At 41.6% G+C, this 27,155-nt stretch overlaps 1 protein-coding gene across 9 annotated transcripts in view; it reads left to right on the forward strand.

Moving 5' to 3' along the window:
- The first annotated feature begins 1,689 nt into the window (after positions 1-1,689).
- ICE1 (interactor of little elongation complex ELL subunit 1) overlaps positions 1,690-27,155 on the forward strand; it is a 45,805-nt gene continuing 20,339 nt past the window's right edge. For 2 of the 9 annotated variants that reach the window (XR_007906489.1, XM_051798687.1), the window contains exons 1-12: positions 1,691-2,085; positions 2,869-2,927; positions 4,425-4,459; positions 4,901-4,919; positions 6,035-6,146; positions 7,135-7,211; positions 19,536-19,573; positions 21,283-21,365; positions 21,634-21,673; positions 21,766-21,822; positions 23,455-23,544; positions 23,628-23,681. Coding sequence is in view for 8 of the 9 variants with exons in the window: in XM_051798687.1 (XP_051654647.1) it covers positions 2,005-2,085; positions 2,869-2,927; positions 4,425-4,459; positions 4,901-4,919; positions 6,035-6,146; positions 7,135-7,211; positions 19,536-19,573; positions 21,283-21,365; positions 21,634-21,673; positions 21,766-21,822; positions 23,455-23,544; positions 23,628-23,681 (745 nt within the window). In the remaining variant the exon portion in view is untranslated. The other 7 variants (XM_051798688.1, XM_051798681.1, XM_051798684.1 and 4 more) reach the window with 7 other exon arrangements.

Consider the following 27,155-nt stretch of genomic DNA (forward strand, 5'->3'; position numbering starts at 1 on the left):
AAGGAGGTTATAGCAAGGTGGGGATTGGTCTCTTCTCCCAGTCAACTAGTGACAGGACAAGAAGACAGCCTCAAGCTGCACCAGGGGAGATTCAGGTTGGACTATGAAGAATTTCTTTATGGAAAGCACTGGAAATGGCTGCCTACGAAGGAGTCACCATTCCTGGAGGTGTTCAAGAAACAACTGGATGTGGAACTTAGTGCTACAGTCTAGTTGACAAGGTGGAGATTGGTCAAAAATTTGACTTGATGATCTTGGAGGTCTTTTCCAACCTAAATGATTCTGTGATGTCAAAACAACTAGAAAATTTCGACATTGTCAATGCTAAAACAAAATTTTGATAACATTTTCACTAAAGCATGAAGAGTCAAAAGAAACACTGAACTCTTCTAAAAACATTTTAGCTATTAATTTCTTTCAGATATAGTGTCATATATTTCTGCAGAACCCTGCCCTTAAATAACTCACCTAATAAAGTGCCTTGTTACCTGACCTGATCACAGCCCCAAATTCTCAAATCTAAAATGAGTAGTGCTCAGCTCCATTCTCTTTGAAGGGCGCTTCACATGGAAACTTTACCCAAGAGAGTGAATTCATTCCAGTGACACTGACACTTAAACTCTACTGCTGCTCTAATGACTATTTTATTATTCTGTTGTAAAGCTCTCAAAGTAGAAAAATTGAGAAAGCCTGAAATACTGTGTTTCATCAGAGCACTGATCAAGGAGTTAAAAGTTTCAATGTCTTCATCAAGGTCCAGATGATGGAAGATTTAACATGGTCCGCAGATCTAGAGATCAATATTGATTCCTCTGAGGAATATGTACAAACTACAAGGAAGAAAACAATGAACAAGCAATTGGATAAACTGAGTCAGAGAAAGTTCCAGGTGGACTAAAAATGTAAGCATCAGCAATGTTGCAAAGAGCATTCAGTGAATAAAATCCAACAGCATGTGCTGAATAGAACTCACACTGTGTGCAACTATCTGTCCTGTGTACAAAATACCAAATGATCGCTATGGAAATAATGTGATGGAATCATACCTCAACAGTAATACAGGGTGGAACAACACACCAGTTACTACTTTAACTTCTAAGTGATTGAACGCATGGCCTGAAACACATCAGCAATCTGTTCTAGCAGCAGGTGTCTGTGCCCTTGGCAAGCGGGTTGGAACTAGATGATCTTTAAGGTCCCTTTCAACCCAAACATTCTATGATTCTGTAAACTCTTAACGTAGCTCACTCACTATAGAAAGATGTTACATAAGTGGTAGATGCAGGCAGCCATGATAAGTGTGCTAAATATTACCCTTGAAAGCCTCTTTGCAAATGCTTGAGTGAAATGAAAAGTTTGATCTTTTGCCATCAGTATCATGCTCCCACAAGATGCTGAGTGAGCTGAACTGGTGTGTCCCCGTTTTAAGAACTGGGGGTGTGTGCGTCAGAGAATAGCAACGGCTAAGTATGCCCATATCCAGACGGCAGCTCTAGTTCGCCAGAAGGGAAGCAGAGAGAGGGTGGCGAGAGCAGTTCGCCTCAGGCTTGTAGAGGATCACAGGGGCCAGTGTTCAGCAATCCTGGCTTCAGTAGAGCTCCGCTGGGCCCGTCCCCGTCCCAGTCCGGGCTGCCCCCTCCTCCGCGGTGCCCACGGGCCCCGCCCCGCTGCTCGCTCCAGGAGAGGGAAGCTGCCCTGTCCCGCGCCTGCGCCGGGACCGCAGGAGCGCCCAGCAGAAGTGCCCGCACCTAAAAGGAGATAAAACAACGTGCTAGTCGAAGGGTGTTGTAGGTGTGAGTGTTTTGCAGTTGGCCGAGTCGCTCTTCATCGGCTGCTTTCAACGTCAGTTTCTGCACAGAGCACCTTCTTCCGTCTTTTCCGCTGCCACTACTCAGGCAGTGATTGGCATTACCCTCGAGGAGGTGAAGGCGAGCTGGGTCCTTGCTGAGGCCATGGCGCGGCGTGTGACGCAGCGGGCTGCGCAGAGTCGCCGCTGTGGGCACGATGATGCCGGGGGAGACGCCGCCGCCGGCCGGGACTGCGGCCGCCGCCGGAGCCTGCGCCAACTGCGGTGTTCTCCAGCAGGTAGACACGGGCTGCCCTCCCTGTGGCGCTGGAGCGGGGTAGTGGGGCTGCGCCGCGCCGCTGGCGGGTGAAGAGTCCCGGGTCCCACAGTCACCGCTCCCGGTGCGGCGGGAACCCGGATAGCGTGTGTGGTGAACGGGCTTTATAAAAGTAGCAGCAGTGTCGAGCTTTAGCCGGGCGAAATGTGGAAAAGTAGCTCAGGTGTCTGCGGCGTGCCTGGGAATTTTTAGGTGTATCCTTTTGGCTTTGCTTCGGTGCAGTGAAAAGACTGTTATGATTCACTTTCTTCCTTGAGGTCTCTTAAGCGAGCGTGTATTTTTATAGTATTATGCTTTGGGCAATATTCGTTTCTCTTGTAAATGAAGGGAAGGCCCTGTTGAGAGTCCATAAGACACATTTAGAATGAGTATGGATTGAGAATTTGGAAAATCTGTAGACTCAAGTGAGCTGATGTTTTTTATTGCTAATATTCTGCCAAAGCTTAGTTGAATTTTGAGGAGAAAATCTTACGGGGATTTAGTATAGAATCTACCGCAAAAGCAACGTTTAAACAGCTTTTGTAGTAAGGCCTCATTTAAGTATGCATACTTTCTTGTGCAGCTTGCGTTCTCTACTTGTATTTAAATGAATATACTTTTGATGACTTAGTAATAAAGACTAAAATAAAGAAGACAGATCATTGTATTCTGTACCACATTAACAATCGAGTTAGGTGTATTTACAGTAGATAGTACTAGTTTTTGGGGTATAAGTTCTTTACCAACTTGAGACTCTTCCTTACAGAACATAAATGAATATGTAGCCGCATTAATTGCACTGAAGCAAAAAATGATTGATGGAGAGTAAGTACAATTGCATGTATGTTTTTGTTTGGTGGGCTGGGTTTTATTGCTCTTAAGTGCTTAAAACAGTGCACCACACTAAATGCTCCAAAATGAAAGTAACTTCTTCACAAGCGGGTTCTAAATCTAGACTGTAAGACTTCTTAAATATAAGCTCTAAAGCAGTGGTATGTAATGGCAGTAAACGGGGCTAAGTACAGGCAGAAGCAGCTCTGTGAAGAGATTTATTTCATTTGTTTATCTATAAATTATATTATTATTTCATTTATTTGTGTTCATTTATTTCATTCTTGTGAAGAATATGAGAAATAAAGTCGAGTACAGGTATGTATGAACCTTTTAAACAGAATTAAGTCTGATCATTAGAGTATGAAATGCTTTTGTATTAAATATCAGAATATGGAAAGTGAAGCCGAACATTTTTCAGAACAATAAGGTTCTAAAATACTTCTTATAATTTGTTTTCTCTTATTGCTTGCAGTTCTTCTCAAAAACCATCAACATATGCTTGTATGGAATATCAAGATCTGTTATGTATTCCTCCATAGTGTGGCCTAATATCCACGCTATGCCTCCTAATTGTAATGTTTTGTTTCTCATGTACTCTCTCCCAGATACATATCAATTTGGCTTGAGTGAATCTAAATTCCAGTCCTGCATTCTGGTTTCCAAACAGTATTTAAGAGAGCACACACCGGGACCCTTTTTTCAAAGCTCCTTTACTATGTATGATTCCTTTTCTGACCTCCAGACTTTGTATCCCTCTTCCTTCTGCCAATGCACACAATTCTTGTGGGAATTGCCTCTTTAACTACTTGCAGCTCAGCCTTTCTTTTTTTGCCTTTCTTGATTACTCTTAAATGTTGCAAGAGAAAGTAATGCAACCCTCTCTGTACTGGGGTAATGGCCATGGTATTTCTCTTTCTTGTCCTTTCTTCTCACAGTTCTTAAAAACCATAGCATTTAAGGAAAGAGTTACTTTCCTTCCTGCTGTCCCTCTTGGATCAGGGTGTTACCCTCTTATGGCTGCTGTGAGAATAATGTAAAGATTAAGGCATTTTAGGGTCTTTTGAAATATTTTTCTGAGATTTATGTGTTCTTTTTTAGGAAAACATCTTTTTAAGTTTTAGGAAAGCATCCTTTTGGTGGCGTGTTACATATATATCTTTTAATTTATGCATGTATATTAATCTTTATATACATATATATACATATGTATATAAATTTTTACCTAAACAGTATTTTTTTTCAAAACTGCAATTAGTTAATGGCTACAAAGTAATTTAACTCAGTGAGTTTTTTATATTTCAAAGCAGTCTGATTTGAGGTTTGAATGACTTAATGAAACAAAAGGGTTATATTGACTACTATCAGAAAATGCAAACCAATCTTGCACTTTCTGTATTTATCTGTAAAGCAAAAGGAGAGGTATCCTGAGACATAATTGTCAAAATCGGGGGAGAAAATTAGTAATGTCTTTTTTTTCTTTACTTGCAGTCGTTTGCTGACAGAATATCAACAGAAATGCACTGATATCCTTTACTTTTCTATTAGTGTCCTTACAGAATTACTATACTTATAACACTTCTTATAAGAGTACTTGAGACTTTTTACTTAAGGTTTAAGTAGTGATATCTCCAGTGAAGAACAAACTGGGTAGGTTTTATAAAGAAAATAGACCTTTGGAATTAAAACTATCCACCTAAATTCTGTCTGTGTCTAATATATGGTTCAAGATGGTCTATTTGAAATCTGTATTGCGTGAGAATTACTCATGTAACAGAAGAAGCTCTGCTTATTCACTTCAAGTGTACTGAAATGTATGTATTAAACACTTAATTGTGCAAGTCTTGTGGAGTTTTTTGTGTGAGGAAGTTTTTATTGGATGTTTCTTTGCAAGTGGCAATTGAGTTGAAATACATTTAAGGACATTTGATGAACTGTTTTTAATTTCTACCTTAACAAGAGATTACAGCTTCAATTTGCTGAACGGTAAGTTGATATAGGTTGTTTAATAAAGATGCTATGTTTTCAATTTGCCACCGGCTGCTGCAAGAGAGGAGCCCCAAAGAAAAGATACAAGGACTCCCTGAAACAACAGTTCAGCCTTGGCCATATTGATCAACATAACTGGTCTACTCTGGCCTCCAATCGGGAGGTCTGGAGACACACCATCTATAACGCTGCTGATGCTTTTGAGAAAGCACGCAGGATCACCCTTGAGGAGAAAAGACAAGGCAGAAAGAATCATGCCTTGCAGAATATACCACCTAAGGAGTCTTTCTGCTGTGCCTTTTGCAACCGGACATGCCTATCTCGTGTTGGCCTTTTTAGCCACCAGCGCGTTTGCAACAAACATGGGTAGAGCCCTTCCCAAATCTTCGTTCACGAAGCCTAGCCATGATGTTTTCAATCTTGTGGTTAGTTTTGGGAGTCTGATGCTGTAATAGCAGCAGCCCTGGGTCTCAACTGAGCATTTAGTATGGTCCTTTTACTGTGCTTCCTGGGCCATAGTTAGCAAAGCAGAGAAATCTGTTGTCCTTCTACAGTACCTGTGTGGGATTCTTTCCTGGGCCTATGTTACATGAGAGTCTTAAGTGACCAAGTGGAGATGTGGAGCTCATATTTTGGTGGTAGTTAAATGTAAGCCTATTTGGGGCGGCCATATTTGTATGAAGCATTTTACTTTAGAGTTGTGGCTGTGTGCTTTTGCTTACTCTGATTATAGAGGAAGAGGCAGCATATAATCCTGCCTGCTGAAGAATACTGCAGTTGGACTCTGCTCTAATTTTACAGCAATATGTAGGCAGAGACACTTATTACCAGCACTTTAGTGTAGGCAGCACACCTATGTGGCATGTGCCATCTGCTTGCATTTAACTTCAGGCTCAGTGTAGTGTTTTTTAACCAGATCTTAAATTTTCTTTAAATGTTGGATAGAAAAATGAGAATACTGAGACTCTAAAAGCTTTTGGGTATCTCTCACAGCAGTTTTCCATAGGAAAAAAGCAAAGTACTCAAGACACTTGACTGAAGAATCAGAATATTACATTTGAAAACACCTGTGTTTTTGGCAACTTCTTTTTTAATTGCACATCCCGTTTCAGAGAGATCTCTGCTCTTCGTTGCCAAGTGGAGCAGATGTTACAGAAAATTCTGCCTCTGGAAAAGTGCCAGGAAGAGTTGGGTTCCTTGAAGGCAGAGTTGGAAGAGAAAAAGGTGTGCTTGTGAGGTTTAAATGACTTGCACTTTTTCCGTTGAAGGAAATGTATATATTTAATGGTCATCTTAATGAAGCTGACTTTAATGAGCCCAGTTGTTATTTCCAGCTTATTGGGACAGGCAGCTCTGGGTTTAAGTGAAATTGATTAAATGATAGCAAGTTTCAGAGAGGCAAAAAATTTAGGTTGTTGTAGTTCATATGATTTTTGATCAGATTATTTGTTTTTTATTTCCTAACTTAGGAAGGAAGGAGAAACACTCAGATTCCTTTGGTTTTCTGTTCTGCTCTTATCAGAATATTGAATACTTGTACTACTGAAAAGGTGCAAAGAGAGTCTGTGCAGAATAGGTTATGCTTCTGTTACCATTTTGAACATATACTTTCAGATTATTAGCTTCTAGAGTTTATCCGTAATTTCTCTCCCATTTCTCCTGAGATTAAGTCTACAGGAGAAAAGCTTTTAACTGTTCAAATCACCTAAATATATGTATTTCCTATACATTAACTATTATTTCTGCAAAAAATACCCCACCCTCTTTCTTATATTTTTTTTCATGATGGTACAAGGCAGGATATTAATATTTGTCTTGTCGCTGTACACAGTTTGTCTTCCATGTTAGAACTGTTTATAAGTCCTCTTCCCTCAGCAAGTGTTAGTAGGTGATGTCCTGATGGCACTTTCAAAAACAGCAGGATTATACATATGGTGTATAATAGTTGTGCTCTTGACTTCAACTTTGAGTTCCTATCCAGATAGATGTTAGAGGCACATACTCAAAAGATAGATAAACATATAGAGATTTATGTATTTGTTTGTTTGTTATAACTTTTGCCATTAAAGGAGGATAACCTGACTTTTCAACTTGCTTGTTTTCTCATGGAATATACTTTTTTGGCTATGCACTAGAATAGGTAAGGTGTCTGCCATCTTTTTTTTTTCTTCTCAATATGGACATATTTTAACTCTGCTTTCCTTCTTCACAGAGTTCTCTCAAGATTTATCGTGAGAGTCAACTGGAATATGTTAAAATTAAAGAAGAAATAGTAAACAGTGATGCTATGTGAGTGATGCTTCTTTTTTTCACAACCTTTCTTTCCCCCTCTTACCTCTTCCAGAACTTGATCTTATACTTTACCTAGTTACGCTTTCCATTTGTTTATGGGTTCTTACAACAATCATTTGATGGAAGGCCAGTCTTAAATTTTGTAGCAAACACACTTGAGTGCTGTGTTAGTTTAATTATTATCTTGTCTTGAAGTGGCTCTTGGTGGTTGTTTAGCAGAAGTTTTTTAAGAACAGGATGAGATAGAGAAAAAGCTTTAGTTCTCCAGTTTTAAGTGATTTTTAGTCTCAGCTTTTTGTTATTTCCATCCATTTCAGTTGTGCTGATAAGTCCCTGAGGATAATAGAGAAATTATATTATCAAAGTGGTCTGCACTAAAATCAGTCCTTAAAATAATTGTTTTTAAAGAAACAGCTCAGCAGTTTAGGGCGAACTGTGTGCCATGTTTGAAAGTGAGCAGGAGGGATTTGGCACCAAAAGTGCAGAAGCTGCTTTTGCTACCACAGTACAGAATATTCTGAAGCTGTGCCTTGATAATTCCCAAAGTTTGTTTTTCCAGTAACTAGTCACTCCAAGGGTTCCTTGCCTGGAGCATATATGTATACTGTCATTTCTTACAGCTCTTGATGAATACTCTAATGAACTTGTCTACTTGCTTTTTAACCCTCTAATCTAAATCACCTGTATCACAGAATTGCAACTTCTCTGTATTGTTTAGAAAGGTGCTCGTGCTCTCAAAGAGAACCAGCTAATATATAGCTGGGTGTTATTAGTTGGTAGTTGTGGTTGTTTTTCTCTAGATGCATCACTTTGCATTTATCAAAACCAGTGATTGCTCTCTAGTGTTGCCGGTGTATTTTGGTTCTGAAAAAATCTCCGGAGCAGTTAATTAGGGGTGAGATAAGAAAGGGTTTATTTGCCAAGGCAATAGGTGATATAGACGCGCGTGCCGGCCGTGCCCGAGAGGTTACATTTTATAACATTATCCATCCAATCCCAGATGTGTCCACCCTTTGGCCCTCCCTCTGGACCGCCCCGGACCCTCCCCCTGAGAATTGGGTCTGGAGTCTTTTTGGGACCACCTACTTCATCATCTTCAGCTTCATCAGAGTACAAAGGGTATATTGTTACCTAGTTTTTGACCGTACTCTGTGATTTAGGCCCTGATACGCTGTTCTCCAAACAGTCTAGGCCTTTACCTTGACAAAAGACTAAACATTGCTACTGGATTCAGGGGTAGGTTGATATAGAAGGCATAGAATGGGGTAAAAGGGTTAGGGAATGTGTAAACAAGGGAAAGGAACAAGGGACAGAGGGGTTTCTGCTTTTAAAACCTTCCTATAAAATTTACAAGTCTTAAATAAAAAAAAAACATTAGGGGCTTAAGGCATCACTAGTAACTTGGAATTCTAAGACCCATTTGCTCTTTTTTGTAGTCAGCTTTTATTTCTGATGTGTTCCAGCACACATCCCAATGGGACTCCAACTGGTGACTCCTTACTTGCTTGTTAGCTGACTATCATTTTTAATTTTGGTGTTCTTAAGCTATTTTGGTGCTACCAGCAGGTCAAGGGAAGGGATCAGTTCCCTCTGCTCAGCACTGGTAAGGCCAGACCTGGAGTACTGTGCCCAGTTCTGAACTTCTCTGTAAAAGAGATATGGGTATACTTGCAGAAGGTCTAACAGAGGGCCATGGAGATGAACAAATGACTAAAGCATCTCTCAAATGAGATACCCTAGTATCTTTACATGACTTGTGAAATATACAGTACTCGCAAAGCACAGCATCATGCCACTATTGCCCAAAAGACTGTATAAGCAGACTAACATTGTTGTCTCTTCTTCTGCCAGACTGCACTTATTTCACATATGGGTGTACTCAATGTTCTGTGAGCTTAATGGAATATTTAGCGCATCATCCTAAGAGCAGCAGAGGGCAGCTGCACCATTGCTGACTGTATTTTAGGAGGGAACTGACCAGCCCAATGTGCTAGCAGTGTACTGTGTCAATACAGATACATTACTTGTCTCCTATCTGTCATTTATATGTTCAAGAAGAAGGAGCCAGGGAACTACAGGTCAGTCAACCTCACCTTGATCCCTGGGAACGTGGTGGAGCAGCTTATCCTGGAACTCATTTCCAGGCACATGAAGGACAAGAAACTCCTTGGGAGTAGACAGCATGGCCTCACCAAGGGAAAGTAATGCTTGACTGTGTGGGATCTACTCCCCTGGTAGATGAGGGGAGAGCAGTGGCTAGTGTCTTCCAGTCTTTCAATGAGGTCTCTGACATTGTCTCCCATAAGAGCCTCACAGCCCCTCAGGCTGGTACTGTAGGGGCTGCATGGGCAGACAGTTAGGTGGATTGAAAACTGGCTGAATGGCCAGGCCCTGAGGTTGGTAATGAACAGTGCAAAGTCTAGTTGGAGACCAGTAGGTAGCAGTGTACCCTGTGGGAAGACAGTGAGGGCCGCATACTGGGTCTAGTCCAGTTTAACATCTTTGTTAATGATCTGCATGATGGGGCAAAACGTATCTCAGTGAGTTTGTCAATGATACAAAGTTGGGAGGAGTGGCTGATGGACCAGAGGGGCTTGCTGCCATCCAGCATGAGCTTGACAGGCTGAAGAAATGAGCTGACAGAAACCTTGGGAAGTTCAACAAGAAGTGCAAAGTCCTGCACCCGATGAGGAACAACCCCACACACTAGTACATGCTGGGAACCACTCAGATGGAGAGCAGCTTGAGATGCTGCTGGACACCAAGTCGGACATGAGCCAGTGATACACACTTTGTGGCAAAGAAGGCTACCGGTATCCTGGTCTGCACTAAGCAAAGTTTTGCCAACAGGGAGGGAGGCCTGAGGGAGGTGCTCCTCTGCTCAGCACTGGTGAGGCCACCCCTGAAGTACTGTGTTCAGTTCTGGGCTCCTCAGTACAAGAGAGACATGGACATACTGGAGTGAGTTCAGTGAAGGACTATGAAGGTGATTAAGGGATGGGAACATCTCTGCACTGACAGAACACTGAGAGAACTGGGACTTGCTAAGTCTGGAGAACAGAGGTCTCAGGGCTGATATCATCAGTGTCTATAAATACCTGAAAGGAGGGTGTAAAGACGACAGAGCTACAACCAGGCTCATTTCCATGGAGCCCAGTGACAGGACAAGAGGTCATGGGCAAAAACTAAGACACAGAAGGTTCCCTCTGAACATCAGGAAACATTCTTCTTTGCTGTGAGAATAACTCAGTACTTTCACAGGTTTCCCTGGGCAGTTGTGTCCTCTCCATCTTCACAATACTCAGAAAACATCTAGACATGGTCAATTAGCTGTAGGTGGCCCTGCTTGAGCAGGGTGGGTTGGACAAGATAGCTTCCAGAGGACCCTTCCAACCTCAGCCTTAATTCTGTGATGCTGTAGCTATTTTGTATAGCTCTGATGCTCATGTATTTTAAGCAGTAGGTCATATGACTTCAGTAACTTGAAAGCTGGGTTTCTTCAGAAGCAGAATAATAGTGAATTGTTCATAAAATTATTGTTAATCTACAGTTACCGTAAAATAATTTAGGTCAGAAATTATCTCGCAAGTCCTTTGATCCAATCTGTCATTCAGAGTCAGTGTCAAAGTTAGCTTGCTCAGGACCCTGTCTAGTTGAGATTTGAATATTTATAAGGATTGCATTTCCCATGTTATGGGAATGCAAATTCTGTTAGCATAGCCTTCTGTCAGCTGCAGTTGTGCGTGAATCTTAAAGCTCAGATCATGGACATGAGGAGAGCAGACTTCAGGCTGCTCAGGGAATTAGTGAGGTCCCGTGAGAGAGTGTTTTTGCAGGTGCTGGGATCCGTCACTGCTGGTCACTTTTTAAACATCGCCTCCTAAGGGCACAGGAGCAAGCAATTCCCAAATGTTGGAAGTCAAGCAGGCAAAGCAAAAGTCCAGTTTGGCTGAGCAGGGATTATTTCTCTTGGAAATAAGGCAAAAAAAGAAGGTGTATGCCTACTGGAAGCAAGATCAAGTGATATAGGAAGAATTCAGAGATGCTGCTTACCACTGTGGGGAGAAGATTCATGTGGCCAAACTCAAGTAGAGTTGAAGCTGACCAGAAATGTGGGGGACCGTAAAAAGAGTTTTTTAAAATAGATGAATGGCAATAGGCAGTATAGAAATGTCATTGGCCCATTACAGGATAAGGATGGTCACCTCCCAAACAGGGACAGAGAAAAGGCAGGTGTGTTTAACACTTTCTTTGCCTATATCTTCAACACAGATGATGGACCAAGGGGGTCTCAGTGCCCTGAGCTGGAGGACCATGACCGCGAGAATGCACAACTCCCAGTTGACCCTGAAATTGTGTGGGATTTTCTGCTCTAGCTGGATCCCTACAAATCTATGAGGCCTGATGGGATTCATCCCAGAATCCTCAAAGAGCTACCTGATGTCATCACAAAACCCCTCTTGATGATTTTTGAGCAGTCTTGGAAATCCGGAGAGGTCCCAGCTGACTGGAAGCTGGCAAATGTTGTCTTGATTCTCAAGAAGGGCAAGAAACAGGACCCTGGAAACTCCAGGCCTGTCAGTCTCACTGCAGTGCCTGGTAAAGGTTGGAGAGGTTTATTCAGAGACATTGAAAAAGACCTGAAAGACAATGCAATCATTAGTCACAGCCAGCATGGCTTCATGAGAGGAAAGTCCTGCCTATCCAACCTGATTTCATTCTGTGACAAGGTAACCCACCTAGCTGATCAGGGGAAGCCAGTGAATGTAATCCTTTCAGATTTCAGTAAAGCTTTCAATACTGCCTCTCACAGTATCCCGGTGGACAAAATGTCCAGCACACAGCTGGATAAACACATCATGCGGTGGGGTGAGCAATTGGCTCACAGGTCGAGCACAGAGGGTAATAGTGAATGGGGTGATATCAGACTGGCGACCTGTCACTAGTGGTGTTCCACAGGGCTCCATCTTAGGCCCTGTGCTCCTCAACATCTTCATAAATGACTTGGGTGCAGGACTGGAAGGGATACTGAGCAAGTTTGCAGATGACACAAAACTGAGAGGAGCTGTTGACTCCCCTGAAGGCAAGGAGGCCCTGCAGAGAGACCTTGACAAATCAGAGGACTAGGCAATCACCAACCAACAAGGGAAACTGCCGGATTCTGCACTTGGGTTGGGGCAACCCTGGCTGTACGTACAGACTGGGAAATGAGATTCTGGAAAGCAGTGCAGCAGAAAGGGACCTGGGGGTACTGGTCAATGGCAAGTTGAACTTGAGTCAGCAGTGCCCTGGCAGCCAGGAGGGCCAGCTGTGTCCTGGGGGGCATCAGGCAAAGCATTGCCAACCAGTCGAGGAAGGGGATTGTCTCTCTCTGCTCTGCACTGGGGCAGCATCACCTTGTTGAATTATGTGCAGTTTTGGGCACCACAATATAGGAAAGATATTAAGCTTTTAGAGAGGGTTGAAAGGAGGACAGCGAAAATGGTGAAGAGCCTTGAGGGGAAGCTGTATGAGGAGCGGCTGAGGTCACTTGATCTGTTGAGCCTGGAGGAGACTGAGGGGAGACCTCATTGCAGTTTGCAACTTCCTCCTGAGGAGAAGAGGAAGGGCAGGCACTGATCTCTTCTCTGTGGTGACCAGTGACGAGACCGAGGGAATGGCCTGAAGTTGTGTCAGGGGAGGTTTAGGTTGGATATTAAAAAAAGGTTCTTCACCCAGAGGGTAGCTGGGCACTGGAATAGGCTTCTCAGGGAGGTGGTCACAGCACTAAGCCTGACAGAGTTCCAGAAGTATTTGGACAATTCTCTAGAGTGTGACTCTTGGAGATGGTCCTGTGCAGGGCCAGAAGTTGGACTTGATGATCCTTGTGGATCCCTTACAACTTGGCGTATTCTGTGCACTTGAGTTGTGTAGCATAAGAGGAGTTCTGTCCAAATGTATTATCTACAAACCTTGCTGTTTGTAAATCACTAGATTTTAATATCTACCTATTTTCTTAATGTAATTGCAGGTGTTGATGAAATTAGTATACTACTGCACCTGTAAATGTAACTACTTAATTTGTAAATATCATTGCAATGATAATGTTGGCACTTAGTGGCTGTTTGGTTATTCAGATTTTTTAGTTGTTTGTATCATAGAATTTTTATCTTGAGTTGAGAAGGACCTGTAAGAAGCATTGAGTCCAACTGCCTGTTACCCACAGGACTACTTAAAACTAAACCATGTGACTAAGACTGTCAGTCACATGCTTCTTGAACTCTGACAGGCTTGGTGCCAATGATGCACTTCCCTGGGAAGTCTGTTTTGGTGACTGACCACCCACTCACTGAAGAATCTTTTCCTAATGTCTGACCTGAACTTCCACTGACACAGCTTCATTCTGTTTCCTTCTGTCCTATCACTGGTCACCAGAGAGAGGACATCAGCACCTTCCCTTCCACTGTTCCCCACTGAGGAAGTTGTAGACTGCTATGAGGTTACCCACTAGCCTTCCCTTCCCTAAGCTGAACAGGCCAAGTGACTTCAGCTGTTCCCTGTAAGTCTTGACCTTGAGACCTTTCACCATCTTGATCATGTTCCTCTGGATGCGCTCTTACTAGTTTGATGTCTTTATATTGTAGCGCCCAAAACTGCATACAGTACTTGCAGGGGTGTTGCATCAGAGCAGTGTACCAGCAGGTCAGTCACCTCTCAACCAGCTAGCGATGCTAGGACATGGTTGACCCTTTTGGCTGCCAGGTAGCACTGTTGACTAATATTCAACTTACCATAGATCAAAACCCCAAGATCTCTTTCTGGTCTCTCATCCCCCAATTTGTGTGCATAACCAGGATTACTTTGGCCCATATGGGGAATCCGGCACTTGCCCTTGTTAAATTTTGTATGGTTGGTGATTGCCCATTGCTCTAGTCTATCCAGAGCTCTCCGTAAGGCCTCTCTACCCTCAAGGTAGGAGGGTAGAATCTACAGCTCCTCCTAATTTCAGTTGGTAGAGCTACTTAGTGTACGCATTTGACTCCTGTATCCAGATCACTGAAGAGCACTGGCCCCAGAACTGAGTCCTGGGGAACCCCACTAGTGACTGAGCACCATCCTGATGTAACCCTATTTGCTAGAACTCCTTTAGCATGACACATCAGCCATCAAATGTATCATGGACTTTTCTAGCTGGATGCTGGTCATTTTGTCCAGAAGGAGAAACATATCAAAAGCTTCACTAAAGTCCAAAAAGCCTCACATCGACTGACTTCCCTTAGTCAAAAGGATGGATGACCTTTTTGTAAAAGGAAATTAATTCATTAAACAAGACTTTCCCCTCATCAGCCTAGCTAAGACCAATGACTGCATTGTCTCAAGTGTTTTTCAGTAACTCCCAGAGTAACCTTCTCTATCATTTTACCAGTAACTGGAGTAAAACTGACAGGCCTGTCGTTACCAGAGTCGTCCTTCTTACCCTTCCTGAAAACTGGAACATTTGCCAGCTTCCAGTTGACTGGGACCTCTCCAAATGCTCAAGACCATTGAAAAATAATGGAGAGAGGTCCTGTGCTAACATTGTCCAGCTCTTTTAGTACTCTGGCATGAATCTTGTCAGGCTCCATAGACTTATGTGTGTCCACCGGGAGCAGCAAATCTTGAACAGGTTCAGAGTTGTCTGGGAGTTTATCACCCTACCAGTCATGGTCTTCCAGCACAAGTCTCGGGGTCATCAGGGCCCATCGTTGATGAGAGATGATGAGTGACAGAGATGAAGAAGGCATTAAAGATCTCTGCTTTCTCTGCATCCCTATTTGTGATGTGACTGACCTCATCAAGCAATGGACCAATGTTATTTCTGATCCTTTGTTTGCTGTTAAGATATTTTGAAAGGCCCTTTTTGTTGTCCTTTAGAGTATTGGTCAGCTTGAGCTCTATTTGAGATTTGGCTGCATGAATCTTCTCCCTCAATGGCGAACAGCATCTCTGTAGTCTTCCCATGTCAACTGACCTTGCTTCCACTATCCACGCACTGTAGATGCAGTGCTTCTGTGCATTGTTTAGAAGATTATCTACAGAGAATCAGATGTTTACCTCCTGTTTTCTGAAGGACAACTCCTCCCCCCCTTTTTTTTCTCTGCAAAGATGTTTTATGAGCAATTTTTTTCTGAAATTCTCATCTATGGCTTGACTGTCAAAGTCATTATATAGAGAAGTAAGTATGAACCTGTTCAGGCTGAGAAGGCACAAGATCATTGGTCTATTACTTTATAGTATAAGTGCTTTGACTACTTGTTATAGGCTATAAATCCAATGAGGGAATTTTTCCTTCCCCTGCTCCACTGTAAGAAAAACGGAGTTTGAATGGGAAGGGGGAAGAGGGTCAATTAGCTTTACAAAAGGTCTAGCCAGCAAAACCGGATTCCTAGCTAATGGCCCATCGAAGGCTGGAGGGGGGGGGGGGAGAAGAGTTTGGGATTTTTTTTTGGGTAGCTGGCGCAGCTCATGGAGATGGGGGAGAGGTCAGTTTTTCTGGGTTCTCTCTCTGGGACAGAGATGGGGTTTGCGTGTGTGCTTTTGGAGAAAAGGCCTAGAGGCCCGTCTTTCTGGCTTCTCGTCCTGGTCAGCCCTGACTACTGGCCTCGACTTGCTTGCAATCTGTCTTTGTCTCCAGCCCGGACCTGCTGCGTTTTCATTGGAGAGTTTTTTTTTTTGTGCTCACTGGGAGAAAAAAGGAGGAGCCTTGAGACACCGTCATCTGAGGACAACAGTGAGTTCCGTGGGGGTGGACTGTTTTCCTTTCCCCCTTCTTCCATTGGGGGAAGGGTCCCCATTTTTCTTTTCGGTTTCTCCCACAACCCGAGACCACCCCCTCAGACCCCCTTCCTGCGTGGTGACCGCCAGAGCCCAACAACGCCCCCTGCAGGTCAACACAGAGTACTGCAGGCTCTGCACCTCCAGTGACCCAACAGGGTCCCCTGCCAACTGTGATTAGAACTGCGCTAAGACAGAGAAGTATTCAGACTTCTCTTTTTGTTTGAAGAGGACTTTTGGGTACAGGACTATTGTCTAGGTTTTTTTTGTGTTCTGTTACTGTTCTTGCCAATATACATATATCTTTTATAAAGGGTTGTTATTTCTTCTGTTTTTCCACACTTCCTCAATTAAAACCCCTTAATTTTGAATTTACAATTGCTGAGAGAGAGGAGTTTGGTCTGTCTCATAACTCATCCTCTTTAGCAAACATTCCAGTCTCTTCAGACTGGGACCTTTTTTGTGCCCAATGTGGGGCCTGGAAAGAGGAAAGGTGGAAAAAGAATAACTACCCTTTGTATGAGTTACATACATTTTGAACCCCTTGTGTGATTGACACACATTTTGAACCTGTAGGCACCATGATGTTAGGGGTTGTTGGTTTCCTCTGGCATATAACCATGCCAAGATATCTGTCCCACCTGTCAATGTGTTTCAGTTCAGATACTAGTACTCTCATTGCGATAAGTACCTTTGAGTTTGTGCATTGGGTGTATGATACGGCAAACTCAGCACCTATGATTTTCATCTGGAATATGTCCTCAAGGATGCACTACTGTTCTAGCCTAAGCTAGGGGTTTTAAGGATAATAGCACCCATTCCTATGGAGAAACACAGGGGAATGTATTTGCCCAACCCTTTATTCAGTTTCCCTTTGGATACAATACAATGGCCTCTGGGAAGTTTAAATTCTCTTTACATGTCAGAGACGTTTTACTTGTTGGGCTTTCTATCCTAGTTTGTACCATTATAGTATACCTAATATATGAAGCCAAGGCCAAAAATTACCGAGAAGGTGTCCAGGAGCCTGCCCCAGGGATGGAAAACCTCGAGTGGCATGGATTATGGGAGGACATGGGTAAATTCTTAGAAAGGTGCTCAGCTCCCACAAAATGGAAGCTCACCTTTGAACAACCCTTGAACCCTACAAAAATAATGAAAGCTGTGAGGGAGGGAGGTTGTGATGGATCCATGGAGAGGCAGTTGGCAGCTGCATGTGGGGTTTTGGCCATTGCCTACCGGAAGTTGCTCGGTATAGTGCAGCACTTCCAGGGAAAAGATGAAAACAAAATACCTAATACCAAGGTGACTCAGGATAAGGCCAAATCAAAGGGGCAGACCAAGCCAATGGAGGTTGCCCCTATCCAAAAGAAAAAATATAAAGGTAAATCAGTTCGCCCAGTTGATGATGATGGGGAGGCAGGACCCTCACAGGTGGCTGCTCCGGAGCCAGAAATCATCACTGAGTCTTTATCGTATAACAACCTCCAGAGCTTACAGACAGACGTTGCCCATTGCCCAAATGAGCCCGTTCTGGCCTGGATGATCCAGGTTTGGGACTCTACAGGTGATGCCATAAACCTTGATGGTGGTGAAGCAAGGTTCTTGAGGTCTATTGCCCGGGATGTGGGTACTGAGGAAGCGTTTGTGAGGGAATCAAAGTCTCTGTCTCTCTGGGCACAGCGTTTGGACGGTGTGAGGGAGAGGTTCATCTACAAAGATTCCTTGCAGGCAGATCATTATACCACGGGCTGGAAGACCATAGAAGAAGGGATCCTGAGTCTGAGGGAAATGGCACTGCTGGAAGCATTGTTTGGAGGGGATGGGCAACCCATCAACAGTCCTGACAGAGTTAAGTGTACACCACAGATGTGGTGGAGCTTCACCCGTATGGGGCCGTCCACACATAAAGGTTACCTGACATCATTGCAGGCTGGGGAAAAGCGGGAGCCAGTGATGTCTATAATAAATAAACTTTGCTTGTAAGACAGTATAGTCAAAGGACCACTACAGGCCTGCATCTCCACTGTAGAGACACTGATTAAGAATCTCAAGGAATTAACTACAGGGTTGAAATTTAAACAGGAGAGACTGAAAGAGGGGATTGAGGGAAACAATTTCCATATGGCCCCAGTGAGAACCAGAGGCTCCCCAGCTAGAGAGAGCGGACAGACCTCATGAACTGGTGCTAGCTGACCATGGAGAAGACATGAGACGGTGGGACAGGAAACCTACCCGTGCCCTAGCAGCCTGAGTACGAGAGTTGAAAGAGAAAGGAAAAGGGAAGTCTGTGAAAGTGAGTGCCGTACCAGTATCCTGCAGGCAGGGATCTGACCCACTAAAGGGTACCTCCCGTTGGTATTCACAAGAGGAAAACGGTGATTGCCAGGATGAAGATCAATGTTAGAGGGGGCCTGCCTCTAGCCAGGTAGAGGCACAGGACAACCATGTCTATTGGACTGTGTGGATCAGGTGGCCTGGCACGTCAGACCCACAAAAATACCAGGCTTTGGTTGATACTGGCGCTCAGTGTACGTTAATGCCCTCAGGACATGTGGGACCAGAGACTATTTCCATTTCTGGGGTGACTGGAGGGTCTCAAGAGTTGACCATGGTGGAAGCTGAGGTGAACTTGACCAGGAAAAACTGGCAGAAACTGAGACACTACTGAACATGCAAAAGGTGGGCAGTCATCATCCCGTTTATGAGTGAGTTTTCGAATATATTCCACTTAATGCCTGAAGTGATAATTAAAGCCTGCACATCCAGAAAGGCTTAGGCTGTAAATCTCAATCCATTACACAGGTTTTAATATGGAGAAAGATGAACTGTGGTCTGCTTCATGAGTGCGATCACTGAGCATGTGTTTTTCAGGACAGAGTTCTCTGTCACAACAGTTTTAAAACAATTTATGGAATATTGGGATTTAACAGAAGGAAATAAAAATATTTACTTGTCTACTTATTTATTTTCCAGTTCTATGTATGTTTTACATATAAGGTAGGTTTGGAAATGCTGAAGTCAAAATTATTCAGGATGCATGATTATTTTTGTTTTGGTTTGGCTTTAGTAAACACTTGGATATTGTAAACAAAAAGCTGTGGGACATGAGTGATCCTGAAGGCTATTCCTGATTATCTCATTTCTTAGATAATATTCGTTGTAAGAAAGTCTTAATGGTTTTTAACGAGTAAAACTAACCTGTCTGCATTACATTATAGAAATACAAAAAATAGAGGCCGGTTTTCTGCTGTTGCGTTTCTAACTCCAAGATGTAGCTAAAGGCATGTTTATGTACCTGGATTAGTGGATTGACCCTCTTAAAAGCAAACTCAGATATAGCTGTCTGTGTGAGAAAGTCAGCAACATGCTGCTGATTTATTTTTTCAACTTCAGGTGCTTGGTCTCACAGGTCCTGGGTATAGGAAGTGTGTTTTTTCTGAAATGGCTGGATTTATTTTTTTTCTGGCTTTTCATGCAACATAATTCTATTTAAAAAATGGTCTATTAATGTGTTCTTTTAAACAGGAGAAAGAAACTGGAAACAAAAGTGAAGAAACTTGAAGGTAACTTTCTACATTGTGTTGCTGTACTGTTGTTCACCTCAATCTCCTGGTTCTTTTTCTCTCCCAAGAAGTAATTGTGACTTTAACTCAGAGGGCCCAAGGAGCAAAGCAGGGCCATAATTTGTGGAATTACATCAGCCCTCCTGCAGAATGTTTTCTGATGAGTATCTAGGCACATGACGTAAATCAAGTTGGAAGGGAGCTTCTGGTCATGAAAACCTCAAAGGATAGAGTCTGATCAGCCTGTCCAGGCAACTTGATTCACTGCATGACTGACATGTCTTCCCTTATAACCAGTGGGAAACTCTTGTGTTTCAGTTTACGCCTGATGTCTACTGTACAACAGTGAACAGTCTCATTCCATCTTCTTGATACCTTCTACAGGAAAGCTGTTCTTGGTTCCTTCTAAGAATTGTTTTGTTCTCCTCTCAAACTAATTAAGTCTAGTTCAATGGGCATGTGCTCCCGTGTTCTAATAATCCTGGCAGAATTCTTCTAGTCATCTTTGTAATAACGTTTAAATATATGGTGATCCTGGTGCGTATTTTCTGATTTTTAAATATTCTGGCACTTGTATTTTGGTTGGTCAGTTTGTTTGTTTGCTTTGTGTTTAAGTAGAGATAAAGCATTTGCCTCATGGCACTGTGTTTTTCTTGTTTTCTGGTAGAAGATGGATATGCATAAAACTTTCTGATACTTCACTTGTACTGTCATCTTACCAAAGTTTCAAGTACAGTGAACTGAGAGACTTGTATCTTAGTGTTAGAAACCTCCCAAATCCTGCTCTAAAGTACAGGTACAAGGTGTTAATTTTGATGAGAATTTTGGAGTTCCATTTTAGGACAGCTAGGTCTTTATACACACTTGCCTCCAAAAACTCAAATTCTGCCAGAACTAGAACAAAATACTGAGAGAGAGTTTGTGTTAGGTCCAATTTTAGTGACTATTTTATATGTTTTGGCGTTTTTTTCTGTGTTCATTAAATATCCCAGACCTCATATCTTTTGTCAATATGAAATTTTGCCACGGTTGTTTTTTGTCAGCCTACCACCTTTGATGCCTTTTTAAGACCTTTTGTTTTAATATGCTTTCTTCTGTGACCTGATCTGATCAGCAGGCAAATTCCATCTGTCTTTACTGTTCTGGGAACCTCACATTCAATTCTCATTTACCTACCCTGTACTCTATTCCCACCCATCTGCAGTCTTCCAAGGTGTCTGTTAGACATTAAGAGATAAGGTCCTCTTCTCTGTTTATTAGTATTGAGTGCTATCTGCATCTTTCTAATGCAGCTGACTGTGGTGTTTTCATCTTTGAACGAGAGCCCTCTTTTAAATAAGAGAATCAAACGTGTAAAAAACCCACTGCACCTCATTCTTAATTTTATTTCATTTTTTCACTTGGTCTATATTGTTCTACAGTACTATATCATTTCAGTATGACCCACTCTTCATTCTTGCATGTAAGTGAGAAAACTTATAAATGTATTGCAGTAGTTCAGAACAGTAATTATGCAATAGAAGACAACATACTTGTATGCATGCGTTGTTGTCTTAATGACCCAAAATATAACTTCAGTAGTTTTTTATTTCACACTACATATTTTTTTTTCTGGTAATTTGATTTGCAAACTAGTGACGGGCACTACTTAAATTAGTGGTCATCATAGTGTAGTTTCTAACTTGAATTTTGGTTCATTTTTCTTGAAGAGGCTGCAACAAAGCATGCACAGGAGTTCAGACAACTGAAAACTGAGAAGAAAAGGCTTGAAAAGGAACTTAAAAAGGCACAAGTAAGGCTTTCCTTGTCTTTGGGTGAAGCTTTTTTAAGTATTTCTAGAGGAAAGAAAGGAAGCTGCTGGTAGTAGAGATACTGAAACAGTAAAATTACATTTATTGGGAGTATTGAGTAACTAAACATAGCAATTCACCTTAAGAGAGAGAAATTTTCCAACTGAAGAATGACCTTTGAAATGTTGATTTAGATTTCATGCTCATTGAGAGTAGATGCTCTACAAACTATGTATGGCATAAAAAATTAATACCTTTTAATTTTAACAGGGAAAACTTGATGGTGTATTTAAAGAAAAGTTCAGAAAAGGTAGGTGTTTGTTTACCTTTGATTGCCTTCAGATTTGTATGTGGTATTTTTCCATTTGAACATTTTCTTTCCACCTCTCCTCTTTTTAATAGTTAAGCATGCAGAGACCCAGAGTTCAAGTGAAGATCTTAAAACAGATATAGACAAAGGTAAGACTTTTTGCAAGACTGTTCTCTGTGTGGAACCAATCATTATGAATTTATTGCAACTCTTCTGGAGTTGCATTTTGGAAACAGAGGATAGTGACGGAAATGCTGTAAGAGCAGATGTGGTTGATATGAGTGTGTTACACTTATGAAGGACTAACATAATAGGTGACTATTTTTCAGTTTTACAGTAAGGAAAATACTGGATTCATAAAAAGGACTAGCCTGCCACGAGCATATGTGAAGTCAGTTGATGTGTAGTTATAAAACAGAATGCAAACACTGAGAAAAATACACATGATCCCTTTGTCTTTGAAGCTCATTGCAATCATAAAGGACAAAATAGGAGTACAATATGCTACAATTTCTGTATGAGGATCAAGTGGAAATCCAGGAGTTATAGCTGTATCTTGTCCTATTGACTTTTTTTCCCCTAATGATCTAAAATACATACTACAAATAATCTGAATGTAACTGTAATGGGGCAAATTCCTTCTAAACTTCCTCTAAAGTACTGAGGCCAAACTTGAAGCAAATTTATTTCTTGTATTTTTTCAGTCTTTTAAAATGTTGGTATTGCCTTTGAATTGTTTTGATATTCTGAAGGTGATTTTGAGGCAAAAGAACCTCCTTGTTCTGTTTCTTGCTTTGCAATTAGTTTGTTGCAGAAATTAAATTTTCTGAAAAAGGTAGACCTTGTCAGTTCCTGTGTGCCTTGGCATATTTTTTTACTTCCATTTGAATTGTACTGAATTAGTACTCAACTTGGTCTTTTCATTTTTAATTCATGGCAAAACAGGAAAATTAATACCTGAGCACGAATTTAACCTTCAAATAGGAGATGAGTTTATTAGTAATGAGAAAATGTTAGCGTTGTTAATAGCCACTAAGTAAACTTTTGCAGCTTTTCCTCTTGCATGCTGAGGTTTTTTTAACATGCCTCTTCATAAAACAATTGCAGTTTGGTGTGGCCTTTGACTTAACGGAATTGGCACAAAAACAATAGTCTCTGTTCTGGTTGTTGAATCTGATTATAGTTTTGGCATAAGTAGATGAAGTGCTTGTGTATTTTACTGAGGTTTTGGGTTATTTTTCCTCGTCCCCCTGCCCTTCTGTCTCTGAAACTAGGTTGTTTGACATCACCTAGCAAGGGTGCTGTTAGGACTCTAGACAGGGTCTTGTAATGTTGGGGTCTGATAATTGATTCAGATACATGGTGCTATTACTCCACAATAAGACTAAGAGTGAGCATAAATGTGATATAAATCTGCCTAGAAGTTTTCCTCCCCCATTTATGTTCATTTCAGTTGACTTGTTTTAGAAAGCTATTTAATTTCTCTAGTGCTACATTCAAATCTACTTTTACATTTCACTCCGGGGGCTGCTACTAATTTTTGCAGTGCTTGCTATAAAAAGGAAAAGCTAGAGCATTCTGCCCCTGTTCCTTTAGACTTCCCTGTACAGGATCTAGCATTTCTCTTTCTCTGAAGCTTGTACCTTGTCTTAATTGTTGTTGTGGGTATGTTGTACTTTGCTGTAGGCATGTCTGTGTTCTGAGTAAAAATAAAGAAACGCAAATTCTTAGTACAATTTTCTCAATTTATTTTAAATAAAGATTTTTATTTATTTTTACAGTAAAAGTGAAGCTCTTGTTAGAAGAACTCTGGATGTGCATTGACAGTGCAACAGGAAAAAGAGAGAATGAGGAAAATCATCCTGTCTTGGGTAAGATGGCATGCAAAGTCTTGAAATTGTCTTGAAGCTCTCTCTTTTTCTGACCAAAAATAAATATTGATACTTTTTTTCAGCTTCTCTTCAGGATAAGACATGGTCTGAAAAAAGAAGACTGACTGTCACAGAAGGTGGGTTCAAGTTGAGTACTGTTTGCGTAACACTTTTTTGAAAGACTTAAGTACTTTCCTTGGTGACTACCTGGTCAAGTACACGTGTGATTAGCATATTTGAAAATAATTCAAATATTAATTTAAACAACCAGATAAACACTCTTTTAATCAAAAGCTATCATAATCTGTTGTTGCAATTGAAAAATCAAATTCTTTTAGTATCAGCTGTTTTGACTCTTTTTAAGTAGTCAAAACTCACTGCATGTTTAAACTGTAATTATTATATCATTAGAAACTCTGTAGTATATAATGTGAATTATGGGATGCAGGTGCTCTTTTTAGTTTGAGACAAACACATGGTAACATAATTGGGTTGTAAAATTTACAAAGCAGTTACCTCCATTTTCTTCATTGTAACATTTTGTTCAGTGTAATAATAAACTAATCTGAATAGTTATCCATATGCAGTCACTGTGATGAGATTTTGCTGTAAATCAGATGAGATTCTATGGCTAGGTTAGTTATTTTTATAAAATATCCAACATCTTAATCTGCTCCTTCTTGAGAGGACAAAACCACAAGACTTGTTTCAGAAAGTTGCTTTGTTGCTTGAAGCGAGGAGAAGACAACTTGCAACAGTAAATTGCCCTACAATGGGGATAATCAGGAGTGAAGTTTTGTGTTGTGAAATTTAATTTGTTTAGTACCAAGGCAATCAATGTTAGCATTGGATTGCTTATTTCATCTGTGCTCTTTTTTCTCCATTCAACATCAAGAAGGTATTTCACAGTAGTATGTGATAGATTTTGATGGAGTTTTCAGATCAGAGTAGTCTTAATCTTCTCTCAGAAGTGGGAAGAGGCAGCAGTGTAAGGGTTTGAAGCTATATGAACTAGATTCCAGGTTGTAGATTTCAGGAGAGAACTTAATAATTTCAGTAAGTGACATAATAAAAAATTCCCTGGATAAAGTAAAATTTGTCTGTGAAATATGATTTTTAAGGGGATTCTTTCAATGAGATGAGGTTAATATCAGTAGGGCTTTTCCCAGACCTGAAGTTCTGGCCAAGGTGCCAAAGAGTTGACATTTGCAATAGAGAAACTTGCCATATCCTGAACCTTTAAAAATTGCTTTGACAACTCTTCATACAGTTAAAGAGGAAACTACGAGAAAAGCATCTCTCCTAAAGAAATTCACTGTTGTCAGGGACTGGGTTGGTGTCATGGTTTGAGAGCTCCAAAATCCAATTCCCTAGTCCAAGCCCCCCTCCCACATCTCAACCCAGTGTGAGAGGGGTTTTCCAGACACCACACGAGACTCAAAATGGGGGGAAGGGATTATATATTACAGTGACTGTACAAAATACATTATATGCAATCTTAACTATCTCTACCTTGACATAAAAGTATTTACAATGGATCAAATCTCTTCTCCCTTCCAAATAAAAGTCCAAGAGGGAAGAAGGAAGAGATCCTTTCTATTCTCAGAGCAGCAGTGTCTCTAGGGCAGCAGTCTCTCTCTCTCTCTCTCTCTTCCATGCAGCGGCTGTAGCTGGATCTCTGCCAGTACACACGAGGGGGGTATCCAAGCCCTTGTGGCCCTCATCTCCAAGTGAGAGTCTTCTCTTCCGTAGGCTGTGTTCACCGGGACAAAGGTCACTTCACTACGTCATACCACAAAACGCAGGGGTCTTCGTGACGGTCCCTATCTTCAGGGGATTCAAATTCCCTACAGAGCTTCTGTGCTCCGTCTCAAGGCAGTGGGGGGGGCGAAAGCCCTCCTCTGCATTCCTTTGGGCATCCTGGTCCAGCTTCCAGGACACCTGAGCTTCTCAGCTCCTCTCTGCGGTGCTGCTGCACTTCACCCCTCCCTTCTAGGAGGGGTCTCCAAGGAGTTTGAAGGTTTTTGGTTCAGTTCTTACTCCAAAACTATGTCTCTGTAGAGCTTAGTTCTCTCTCTGTTGCTGACTCTCATCTCTCAGACAACTCTGTGTCTTCCTGCTTAGCTGCATGCTTGTTTCTGCTGCTTCTCCCTTATCTCTTGGCCACTTTCTCCGGCCAGTGTTGTTTTTGCCACTGCTGCTGCTGCTGCTGCTGACGGTGGAGAAACATCCCCCAGTTTTCTAACTACAGGTACTTAGCCCAGTCTTACACTGTTCCAAGTCCCTGTAGCCCCCCAGCCAGGGGCTGGGGGGGCCAGAGCCCCCTGTGGGCTCCTGCCCTTTCTCCTCATGGCTCTACAACATGGCTACTTCTCCAACAACAACTACAACTACTTTCTTTTCCGGTCTGCTTGTGATATGTTTATATTTTGCAAAAGCACTCATTAGCTCAAACCTCAAGGGTCACCACCCCCTAGGGGTTTACCATTTTATAGCTTCAGGGGAAAACTGTTTTCCCCCACCACAGTTGGAAAGGGATGGGTAGAGAAGGATGGAGAATCTCTTAGTTAGTCAGAAATCTTTGATCCATTTCTTAGAGGAAACTTTTCAATGGATGGTGTGTTCTTGGGCCTGATGTAGGTGTATAACTGATCTTGAGAGTATAGATAGGATGTAAAGTTTCTGATAAAGTACTGTTGTGTAGTTCACCATGAAAAGTAAACTTTCTAATTATCTAAGTTCTTCTAGGGGCCAAATATGTAACTGTGTTGCTGCTCACTTCAGTGTGGGGAAAGTTCTGAGCTTTGAACTGATTGGCACAAAGCAGCATGAAAAAAACCTAAGAGAGAATCACTTTCTGAATTTTCCTTCTTTGTTTCTGCTTGTGTAGGATCTCCTTTTCTCTTGGATCATCTAATGGAACTCATTTTGTAAGAGAAATCTATCTGGGAAGCTCTATGTGACTGTAGCTTATAAATACTTTTACAAAACAATATATGATCTTAAAACTTGTAAGATGCAAAAGAGATAGCAGAGTTTACTTGTCTTTGGGGAAAATGAGGTGATAAGGCTGAGCAATTTCTCCCTCTTCCTCCTCATGTCCATTGCAGCAATTGAGATTTTGATATGGAGTTGCTACATGAAGTGACTGAGATGGATCTTTGAAATAGGGTTATTGGTCAGTTTTTCTAATTTACTCCTTCAGTGGAACCAACATATTAGAATGTGCTTAGAGGTTTTTGATTGCTGGGGAGGTTATTTTGACCTATTAAATTAATAGTTTTGAATATTATACTAACATTGATGTTGCTTCAGGAGTATCTCTGCACATTCTGGTAGTGGATTAACACAGAGCAATAATGAAGCACATTATTCTTTTTTTATTTTCCAACAGAGTGCAAATTTTGCCAATTAAATCAATACATCCTCTGCTCAAAACCACTCTGTGCATGTGTTGTTCTTTTTATTGTGAGATGGTGCGGTGACTCGCCTCTAAGGCAGGGCAGCCAGGTTCATTGTTAAAGGATCCCTTGGGGTGGATTAAAGCAAAATGATGCTAAATAACCAATATAACAATGAATTTTATTAGAACAACTGCTTTGAAACCATAA

The sequence above is a fragment of the Manacus candei genome, unplaced genomic scaffold (assembly GCF_025592945.1).
Source record: "Manacus candei isolate 608988 ecotype Guabito, Panama unplaced genomic scaffold, ASM2559294v1 h1tg000049l, whole genome shotgun sequence".
Classification (NCBI taxonomy): Eukaryota; Metazoa; Chordata; class Aves; order Passeriformes; family Pipridae; genus Manacus; species Manacus candei.